The 11,602-nt window shown below is 42.5% G+C and overlaps 1 protein-coding gene across 1 annotated transcript in view; it reads right to left on the bottom strand.

Annotated features, from left to right (window-relative positions):
• The window catches only part of Adam2 (ADAM metallopeptidase domain 2), an 87,584-nt gene that overhangs the window by 26,596 nt on the left and 49,386 nt on the right, over positions 1 to 11,602 (bottom strand). Inside the window, exons 11-14 of the mRNA XM_012514616.2 lie at positions 6,368 to 6,504; positions 3,458 to 3,641; positions 697 to 795; positions 142 to 337 (exon numbers count right to left, since the gene is read on the bottom strand). Of these exons, the coding sequence (XP_012370070.2) occupies positions 142 to 337; positions 697 to 795; positions 3,458 to 3,641; positions 6,368 to 6,504 (616 nt within the window). The remainder of the gene's footprint in view (positions 1 to 141; positions 338 to 696; positions 796 to 3,457; positions 3,642 to 6,367; positions 6,505 to 11,602) is intronic.

Genomic DNA, 11,602 nt, shown 5'->3' with positions numbered 1-11,602 from the left:
CACTAAGAAGAATATATGCAGTGTATTATTTGTTGAAACTGTACTTCCGATTTGATTTGAAACTGTCTCATTGCTATCTGTTTATCAATAAAACTTTAAAAAAAAAACCACAAATGTAGAAAGCCAAATTATCATAAATACCTTCACCGAATAGTTGTACACATTGACTCTTCCCTGTCAGACACCTCCCATTAATGCAAATCCACTTGTTTTCTCCGCACTTGTGCCCATTGAGAATATATAAGTCTTCTTTGCAAGAATCAGATGTGCCGTTGCAGACCTCGGGGAGGTCACACTCGTCCGCAGGAGACCGGCACACTTGTCCCTCAGCTTTGAACTGATGGGGTAAAGTACACTATATTGAACAATGCAGCATGTGAAGGTATGAGAATGATACAGGCAGAATAATAATTTTCATTATGTGCACCATGGAGACATTTAAAAAATATTTCTAAGGCCGGTGAAACAGCTCAGCAAACTAAATACCTGCTTAGGCAAGCCAGGGATTTCGGTTCAATTCCCTGCGCCACATGCTGCCCTGGCCCCGCCCCCAGGCCTGCTGAGCCAGTGACTGAGTCTGGGAGTGGTGACACAAGCTTGTAACCCAAGAGCTGGCGAGGCTGAAAACAGGAGGATCACTGCGAGTCTGAGCTGCGGAGTGACACCCTGTACCAAATACATTTCTATGTTTCTTACCTGACAATTATCACAACATGGCCCTTGAGCACATTGTGCACCGTCTTTCAGTCTGCATGAAGAATACTCGCAGCAGACGGGTGGGGCACTTACACACTCCTAGAAGGCAAATCAAATTCTTTGGAGTATCTTTCAATTTTTCTTTACATTGCATATATATTTTAATGATCAAAACATGCTGCATGGTACACAGATAGATGCTTGACTTCAAAGGTTGGAAAACAGAGAGGTCACCTATTTATTAACAGCCATTTATTGATTATCTATAAAGTGTTTAGATCTTGGTAGTTTTAAAAAAATACTTTAAAATTAAGTTTGGCTATGTTGGTAATAGGATCTCTGGGATCATAGCCGAGACACTGACAAGATCTCTTGTTCTTGCAGATAAATATTTGGTTAAATATGAGATATGAGATAAACGTTAGTTATAATCTAAAAATCTTGTAGTGATGAGTTCTTATTTGAGCCATCTGAATCTACTGTGCTACCGATAGTTCAATATTTTATGGGATATTGTAAGTTTGCTTCATTTTTAATTCTCTAAGGAAAGCTAAAAATGATATTGTATCTTAAGGTGACTGAAATTTTCACTTTTGAGTCATTCATCCACATATCATTGTGCCCATTTTAATCCTAAAATTCACCTCTACCTATAAATCAGGTTCAAAATTTGTTATTATTAAGGATAATAAAAGAAACACATAAGAGAGGGTTGGAGCGACAATATATTCACACACGTGTGCACACACACACACACACACACACACACACCCATATGTTCTAAATTCCCAGGGACTTGAAGGGGAAAGTTTCAGTGCAAAGATACATTATAGATTTCAGTAGTCTTAATGTGATTTATAGCAACGCCTTGACCAGGGCACACACTTTTCACAGCCAGCTTGTCCAATAAATCTCAGCGCTTTTTCTATGTGTATGGAATTCTAGAGGGGAAAGAGACAAGTGTGCTGAGCACTCAATCACATGACATTTAATGTAGCTGAAATACACTGCTGTCAACTTTTAGTGAAACTATTTAAGGGTTTCCACTTAAGCCAAACCAAACCATAATAAGTAGGGGGCAGAGGTGGGGAGCTATTTGTTTAGAACATATTACCCACTCAGGAACCTAGAAGCATACTTTCCTTGGGGAGGGTGCCCACGTGGGACCCCAGCCTCTGTGTGGAATACTGGATTCCTGCATGTTGTCCGACCCAAGCTCATGCCACACACTGTGGGAGGAACACAGCTCTCCCGCTCCATGTCTCCATTTCCCCTCCCTCACTTTGTATTTTCTCTACCTTTACTCTATGCGCAGCCCTCCAACCTGGCCAATTTATCTAAAGTTTCTGTGGTTTGGAAAGAATGTCTTTGCTTACATGCATTTCAGATCTTTTTGGCTAAAATGCTGACTTAGATTTAAATATTCAAAACCCACAAATGGGTCCCCCTCATGTTTTCTTATTCTATATGGGAAGTTTCACATTTCTCTATCTGAATGGCAGATTTTAGGGGCTGGGGAGATAGCCCAATAGAATAAGCTCTTTCCTGGCAAGCGCAAGGGCCTGAGTTCAATCTCTGGTTCCGCCAAAAAAAGAAAAAAGGATGTGAAATAAATGCACCTGAACACTATCCCTCCCACCTATTTCTAATCCTTCTCTAACCAGATGAACACACTTTTGGAACAAGTACTGTGAAACAATATGCTCTGGAGGAGGAGAACCAGTGTGGATCAGCTCTGGACTAAGCTGATAATAGCGACGTTGACAACTACCTGTTTGGGAGATTAGAGTGGTGGTTATTGAGAGAGCTATGGGGGGGGGGGATAGACTATAATCCCAAAGTACAAAATTTCAGTTATACAGGCTGAGAGAGCTCTGGAAATACAGTATAATGTAAAACAATATGACATATGGTTAATGATATTCTATTGTATACTTGAAATTTGCTAAAAGGATGTACCTAACTGTTCTCAGCAGAATAATGAAGTGGGCTGGGGGGAGGAAGGAAAGAAGGGTAGGGAGGAAAAGAGAATGTGAAAAGAATTATGATATGTAGGGCTGGCGAGATGGCTCCGCACACTAATGCCAGCTTTGGCAAGTGCAGGATCCGGGGTTCGATCCCCTGCACCACGTGCTATGCTGGCTCCACCCCCAGGGTGGGCTGAGCCGGTGATGGAGTCTGGGCATGGTGGTGCATGCCTGTAATCCCAGCCCTGGGGAGGCTAAGAGCAGGAGGATCACTAGGAGTCTCAACTGCATAGTGACACCCTGTACCAAATACATAAATGAAAAAAAAAAAGAAAAAAAGAATTACAATAGGTTATACTCATGTATCAACTCTCCATGATAAATACAATTGTACTGCAAGCATATACTAGATACTTTTTTAAAAGTTATGACAGCGTAAGCTATCTTTTATTTGTAAAAGACACAGTGAGCAGTGAGATTACTGCTGTGTTAGTTTATGGTGAATATTTTATAACATATACATAAGCAATCAAGTCACGTACCATAAAGTATATGCAGTTTTTGTTCCTTCAATAAACAGTAAAAACTTTCTTATCCCTCAATAAGATGCAATTAAAAAAATAAGAAAGCCAGCCTGTCAATGAATCCACACCACAGTACCTAACTGCTGCGCCTGTGGATTTAGCTCAAGTCCTTTTGCATCTTCCTGAAGGCCCTTATGGAAAGATGAGTGCAATCAAGTACCAAATAGCCGTGGCGCGATTCTGCCGCAGCCTTTCCAAGCTGGCACTGACCTCTTGCGTTCCACAGTCGCAGACTTCACCTTGCTCCACCTTGTTATTGCCACAAACCGGATTTTGCCGGTAAGCTGGCTCCAAGCGCGGCTGGTTCTGCAGGCACTGGGACATCTGCTTGGTCATGAAATGTGCAAAAGCTTCCATGCTGCAGTTACTGAACATCCTCACACCACTGGAATGACTAAACATACAGCAAAGTTCAAGGTTTGTGTTGGGTTTCCAGAAAATGCCTCTTCTTAGAATAAAGCCGTTTATTTAGCATTGTACAACAGACCTAATTCTCTCATCGCTCAACATTATTAATATGAACTACATAAAATGCCATGTGTCTTTGTCTAGATTAACCAGGGAAGATATCTAAGGCATGAGCAAAATAGCGGGAACTTTTTGTGATGTGATCTTAGGAAGCCAGAGTAGTTAAGAAAAATGGATGCATTATTAATTTAGCAATGGGGACTGCATCCTGGAAACCTACAGAGCAGCATGTGGGACAGCCAGCAAAATTGAAGAGCTGGCTGCGGCAGTGCACACCTATAATCCCAGCACTTGGAGTGGAGGGAGGAGGATCACTGTGATTTCCAGGCCAGCTTGGGCTGTCTAAGAGAGTTTAAGTCCAGCCTGAACTGCATAGTGAGACTGTCTCAAAAAAGAAATTGCCTCTGGATCATCAGGAGCTGGTGCGCCACCCGAGTGGCTGAAGGCTGCTCCTGTAGAGGGCAGTGCTTTTCTCTTTAGGGCTTGTGTGACAGGTGGCCTGGGGAAGAAGCCGAGTGACTCTGATGGCTGCCAAAATGTGGACCAGGTCTTTGAGTACCTATTCTGAAGTAGATACTGTCTGGTGAGAATTGAAAACGAGACATAACGTCTGCATGCAGTAGCCCCCATGTAGTCATGGGGAGAATGTGGATCCCTGATGGGTGCTAAGTCAAGTTCCTCACGCAGCAAGAAGTAATTTTTTCATATCATATGCACATTCTGGAGTGTTCTTTAAAACATCCCTGCGCTCTTTACAATGCCAGGTACAATATAGATGCTACGTCCATAGTTGTTGCACTAGAGTGTTTAGGAAACTGGCAAGAAAAAAAATCTATGCATGTTTGGTACAGGTTGTTTTTGTAACACTGGGGCTTGAACCCAGGGCCTTTGCAGGGAGCTAGTTACATTCCCAACCCTGTTTTTACATTCTTAAATTTTGACACAGGGTCTCAGTATGTGGCGATGTTGCCCAGGCTGGGCTTGAACTGTGGATCTTCTTGCCTCAGCCTCCCTAAGTGCTGGGACTACAGGCATGTTTTGATCCATCATTGACTGAAAAAGAAGAGGCAGCCTCCGCTGACAGACATAACCAACTGTGCTTGGTACCACTCTCCACAAACTCATATGCTTCTTTCTCACCTCGGTCTCTGAATGTTTGATTTTACAGCATCAAGTTCTAGATACCCAAGTTATTTGTCACGGCACAGGCATCTACATCCACCCCACCTTCTGGCCCTTCCCTCACCCCAGGACAAGGAGGAAAGCAAGCGCAAATCTACATGCGGGCCTTTTACAGTTCCCTGCTGTCCTTAGGTCTCAGTCTAACTGGACTATGCTATGTAACTTGTTTTCTTTCTTTATTCTACAACTAACATATTAAAAAATGACTGTGGTTTTCTTTCCTCCTTCATTAGTTTTAGGGAACCACTCGAGGATGAGAAGTGATTACAAGATATGGGTGCGGCAGATGGAGGGGGCCTGGGCTCCTCGTTCATGCCATTCACCTGTGCTAGCTGGACCTCTCCAGCCTGCCCCAATTGCTCATCAGATAGATTGAGGAGCTCGCTTCATCTTACAGTCCTGCAGATCTGAAGATATCCAATGGTGGGGCACCTCGTCAGCTTTAGGGCCACAGTCGCTCGCCGTTACTGCCCCCTGAATGCACACTCAGCTCTATAAGTGCACAGCAGGGGCTGAAGGGAGGAATAGCGCTGCACTGTAGACAGCTGGCACTTAACAGGGACTCCCTGGGTACCCAACCAACGAGAATATCTTTGGCCTCACTGTGTTTTACTCATTCTGAGGACCCTGAAAGACCAAAGCTTGCCTGCCCACACCCTGGACCTGCTGCACTGCCCTGCCAAATACGTCCTTCCTGCCATCATAGGATTCATCCAACTTGACCATCATGTCCTAAAGAGACGTTGTTTGTAGGCACTTAGGAGGCCTATTTGATATAGCCTCCTTTGCCCATCAGAGCCTGAAATAAGAGCTTGGGAACCAGTAATTTGGGGAGCCATAGAGAAGCGATGGAGGGGGAGACATTTGGGACCAAAAGCAGCAGGGCCTCAGTTCCTTAAGATGTCTGAGAGGCAGAGAGCACCTCCAGGTACTGTCTGTCTAGAATACAACAGGTTGGCTCCCATCCTGGGCAAGATGGTGTCCTTCAATGCCCTGGCTGTCTGATCTCACTTCACACTTTCCTAACAGGCTCTAAGAAGAATAAGGAGAACACCCAAACAAACTCCCTAGGCCTGGGGGCACAAGATTCCTAGACCACACTCAACATCTTTCCATCAGTGGAGGCCAACGTAGCTGAACCAGGGCGGGATGGAAGAGAGTACCGCCAGCCACAGCTCTCGTATGCTGACTGCAAGCCTGTGTTTGATCGCCAAACCACAAATTATTAGAAAATACACAAGTTAACAGTGGGAAGTGTAGGTAGCTCAGACAAGAGAAAGCAGGCATGATACTAGAGTATGGGAAGTAGTAGGATGCCCAGGCATGGCGCATGGTCTTGGAGTACATACTTTGGTCCAGGTCCTTTGTCATAGTTGATACTTAGCTGAACAGATGAAATTTCCTTAAAATTAATACACCAAAATACCTTACTGCAGACTCTATGTCAGATTTAAAAGCTAGGCCTCTTACAGTGCTTCCGGGTTCATTATGCAGACAGTTCCGGGGCAGTGGCATTGGTTAATGTCATCATAAGGGATTCCCATGCTCAGACTCAGGAGCTGAACTAAAATAATTCCAAAGGAGTCCAGGGTTATACTTTTGGGGTACTGAAAGACAAACCACAGGTGTACATGTACACGTTACTTCCATTCTCAGAACAACTCAATTATTACACACTGTCACATAATAACATGGGAAATACGATCCACTCAAGGTCCACCCATAGTGGCCTAATTTAATAGTTACAAGTAGCATTAAAACATATAAAAAACGCAAAATGAAATCTGAGAGTGCACCGCACTGTAGGTGTATGACTTATTTGATGGCATTGGACCAATGAAAATCCTGTCCTAGAAGCCTAACGTATACAGGTGCGATGCAGTTCTTGCGTTGGCATGCACAGGAGGAGACCTGGCAAGGCGAATCCTGTGTTCCACGTTCTGAGCAGGTTGTGCTCACTCTGATTTGATTCTTCCCAAATGACACTGTACATAAATCCTCTACAAATGTTTTGTTTTGTTTTTTGTTTTTTTGAAAAAACCCCATAAAATCACTCTGTGAAATAGCTCACATTATGGTAATAATGCCTGACAATATGAATGCTCACATCCAATAATTGGTTAACCTTTATTTTCAAAATTAAATACTTTGGTTTTCTTTTCATAAAAGCAAGATGCTCATTGCAGTGCATTTTGATGCTACTTAGACACTGGAATGTGGGTGAAAATCTGCAAGGCATGTATTGGACGGGCGTAATTCAAGCTGTGTTTCTAGGTGGTACTTGGGGTTTCTTCTGTTTGCCTCTCTAAAGCAGCTACTCATCATTGTCCATCCTGCACTTCCAAGAGGAGGACGTGGGTGGATTTTACCCAAGGGTTCCCTCGTCGTTTGGTTTTGCCTTCATGTAGCCTGGCCTCACGGAAGGCAACAGTGCGGGAGAGTGAGGTATTTATTACCAGCATTGCCAGGGCGGCTCAGGCTCCTCCAGCCTAGGCTGGTGGTCCACCTTCTACTACAACCTCATAAAAGGACTTTGCCCTGCCCTTCAAGACCAACGCAGGGCACTGCGAAGTCCTTATACCTTGTGCGCACCCTGACATCTTCCATGGACAAAGGGGAGGCAAGGAGAAGTGGAAGAGGGAAGGAGGAACAATTACATGGGGAAGAATATGAAAGATCCTGAAGTTTGAGAGTGTAAATATTTTTTTTTGACTGTACAAAAATCATGGACTTTATTATACATTAAAAAAAATCTTCTAACAAGTTATTTCCTGAAGGCTTGTCAGCAAATATTTTCACAAAATGAGAAAAATAAATTCTCTGCCCCACATGTATACCATGATCACATGAAATGAGTTCTTCAAATCCAATTCTGAAGGGAAACATTACTTGACCTTTAACTGCACACTGCATAACAGCATCAGTGAAATATTAATCGATCCACTTACATTACAGTATCACCCAATAAACAAAGCGATTTTGCACATTGTAGTTTAATCCCCAGTAGTAACTGAAGTGAATTACTTATGAGAACAGTCACAAGAGATTGGTTAAGAAGTGTAACGTGGTTCTAGGGCTGTTAACTAATGAAGAATAAAACTCTCATGAGTTAACCAAACTTGCTAAAACAAAGAGCTTGCTATAATTGGTATGCTTAAATATTTAAAGTACAATCCAAACGCTAGGAGGCTGTTATTAAAACAAACATTAATATTTTAATTTATTAATTTTTAAAAATATTATTTTATTCAGGTAGCAGGAGGTTTTATAATATGCTTTTAGGGTCTGTTAGCATTATAGTAAGACTCAAGTTTTAAATACCATGGCTCGTGATCAAAATTGACTCGGATGCCTTTACCACACAAGACTGTGTTACCGCACATTCTACTGTCCTTTTCCCAAGAAAAATAGAAGCAATTTTATCCCTCCTCAGTTGTGAAACCTAAGAATTCTTCTAAAATTAAACATAATCACTGTTCTATAGTTATGTTTTAGTCCCCAATAAATTTTTAAAATTCTAAAAAGATGCAGGAATAACTGATTTCCTATCTACTGTTACCAGTTACAAATGTACTGTTCATATATGTAGCAGAATGCACAGTACAATTAGGTGGGCTTAATTTCTGCTCTTAAAAAAAAAAGAACAGTTTTGTTGATCTCTAAAAATCAGCAAGTGCAATACAATCAGCATCTAAGTATCCCAGAGCTAGAAGGGCTTTCACAAGAGGATGTAACAGTACGAGATCAGTACTAGCTTTAACAATAAGAAAGCCATAAGCAACCTTCTATCAACAAAAGGGAGAGCTTCTTAAAGTTGATGCTTACAATCTGCAGGAATGGAATACAGTTTAATAGGACCAGAACAGAAACTGAGCCTACTCATACTTCTGTTTGGCATTAGAATGCATTTTGGTTTGACCCAAAGATATGGATGTATGAGAATTTCTACGAAATGTGACTTAAGAGGACTTACAAGTCTGTCTAGCACCCCCGTCTGCAACAACCCTGAACAGAGAGTGTAATTATTAGCATAATGTCACTGGGTTTATTTTCAATAATCTTGTTTCAAAGATATTGTGGAAAGGACCCAGCACCTAGTCTATCTATCTTTAAGTTTTTCTCTCTCCTTTTTTTTTTTTTTTTTTTTTTTTTGTTCTCTTTCACAGCTCAGTGAGGTGGAAATATCATTCCTGCAAACATCCCCGTGGGCATGCGTGTGCCAGCAGGTGTTTTCTTCCCCAAGTTCCTTTATTCCTGTCCTCCCCTCGCAGGGACAATCCTTTCACAGCACAGCAGGGCTTAGATCAGGTTGTCCATTTGATTTTTTTTTTTTTTTTTTTTTTTTTTTGTATTTCAGGGAAGGATCTATAGGGTGTTCAGGGTCTCACTACTAGATTGGACTCGTAGTGATCCGCCTGTTTACAGCCTCCCAAGAGCTGGGATTACAGGTGTGTGCCACCATGCCCAGTCTCCATTCCTGTCTTAGCACGCCCCCGGGGGTTAGAGGGGAGGGTGGCACAGCAGGCCTGGGGATCGAATCCCCGGCCCCTGTACCTGCTTGCAGGTGCTTTAATCCACTGAGCTATTTGGCTGGCCCTTTGATGGCATTTAATTACATCCTCTTTGTGACTGCTGATGAGCTCAGCTATTAGTCAGCTTGGCCTGCCATACCACAGCACCAAAGACTATGTGGCTTCCAGCACAGAAATTGGTGCTCTTGTAATTTTTGGAGAATCTCACATTTCTAGAGGTTCAAGTCCAAGGAGCTGGCGAGGCTGGCTTGTGCTGAGGCCCCTCTTCCCGCTGTGCAAGGCTGCATTCTGCTGTGTCCTCTGTGCGCACACGGTAGCGGGCTGCCTCTTGCGTCCCTCCTCTTCTTTGTTGGACCTGAGTCCTACAGGTAAGAGCACTGGCCATCTGTTAGCCCCGAGGTCCTTCTTGCTGGCTGCCCATTTCCAAATGGAGTCTCTTGGGGTTAGTGCTTTGAGACAGAAATTTGAAAGGGACACAATTCAGCCCATGGCAGACTGGTTTGAAAAACCTGAGAGACTGAGAGTGAGAATTTCTTATAGGACTTTGTTTTTCTTACTTCAGTTTTGCAAATAAAGGGAGAAATAAAGGAAAATCATATTCAGTACTCTATGTTAGTCAGACTTCATTTTGCTGGACAAAATATCCGATCTTTGAAACTTAGGTTTATTAGACTTCCTGGGTTTTTGAGGCCTCAGCCAGAGCTGGCTGGCTTCAAGAAAGAGGGGTAGGCAGAGCAAAACTGCTTTGCTCATGGTGACCAGAAGTAGAACAGGAACAGAGACAAACTCCCAGGCCAAGCCTCTGGGACCACTCGGACACCCCACAGTGTGCTCTGCTAATCCCCTGGGTGGCTCCCAAGCCTTCAAGTTGACAATCCAGCTTAACTGTCACACACTAGATTTCAATTAATATTATGGACCACAAAACATCAACAAAGTAGAGAAATTTCTTATGGTGAACAGTACCCGCCTAGCACAACAATTTTCAGGTAACAATAATTGCAGCAAACCTTTATTAGAGCTTCTGACTTGCTCATTGACAGAGTAAGAAATTGATGAAACAGTAGGTACTTGGTAAAACTTCTTTTGCTGCCTAACACATGATTACTTTCTATAAATGAACCTACCACATACGCTTTGATGAAACTTCTAGTCCCTGCTTTTGGAATCCATATATTATAAGGTAAATAAGCAGCAGAGAGCAGCTGGCTCGTGTAAAGGTCATGTGGCATGGAATCCATCGTGTCTGGCCTCAGGCAGAGGGTGGGATAAGGCCCTCAGACGTGAGCAAAGCGAAGTGGGTACCTTTGTAGGGCTGGGGAGAAGGCATAGCTTTGACTGAATGGTATTGGGTCTTCTCCTATTCTTTATATATATCACTAGGGGGCATATGTGCATCTCTTTTTTTGCATTTACATAATTGTATCAGCTTGTGCTTGCATATATACATACAAATTAACATATAACATATATTATCCATTTATAATTATTTCCACCAATAGCTATTTCAGTGTTTGCTTTAAATGTTTTATAAGAATTTCATATATGCCTACATGTGGATTCAGGATTATGATGTAATAAAGGCTAATAAAATGCTGCTCCGGTAGTTGATCTGAGTACCCCACAGTAGGTCTGTTGGTTGACGGAGGGGAAGATGCATCACCAGGATGTCATCTCCTCCAAAATAACCTACAAATCCAGTCTCAGCCCATACAATTCCAAGTAGCTTCTGTTAGAATTGACGAGCTGAAGAACAGACGAGAAAGGTCTACGCTACTAATTTTGATGATTTACTATAAAATGAGAGTCATTTAGACAACAGGGTGTTAGAAGGACAGGCAAATAGAACAATGATCATATAAGATTCCAAAAAGGTCAAATACATCCTTTTTTTTTTTTCTATAATAAAGGAACCAGCATCATTTTATAAAGGAAAAAACATCCTACAGTAACCTGCAATGTGCTGTGAATCCACCCTGTCATCCTGCTGTTCTCCACTCATAGCTGGTGATTTAACAATTCTTTCTCTCCCTTTTGACCATCCGTGAGCTCCTTTCAGCCTGCTTTAGTTCTCTTCATCCAGATGTTGCAGCATGGGGGAGCCTGGGGAGATTCTGGGGGGAACCCAGCAATAAAACAGGATTCTGTTGTTTGGTTGAAGTTTAGAGAGAGA

Source organism: Octodon degus, unplaced genomic scaffold, assembly GCF_000260255.1.
Source record: "Octodon degus isolate 3935 unplaced genomic scaffold, OctDeg1.0 scaffold00036, whole genome shotgun sequence".
Lineage (NCBI taxonomy): Eukaryota > Metazoa > Chordata > Mammalia > Rodentia > Octodontidae > Octodon > Octodon degus.
This window is presented reverse-complemented; position numbering and strand designations above follow the sequence as displayed.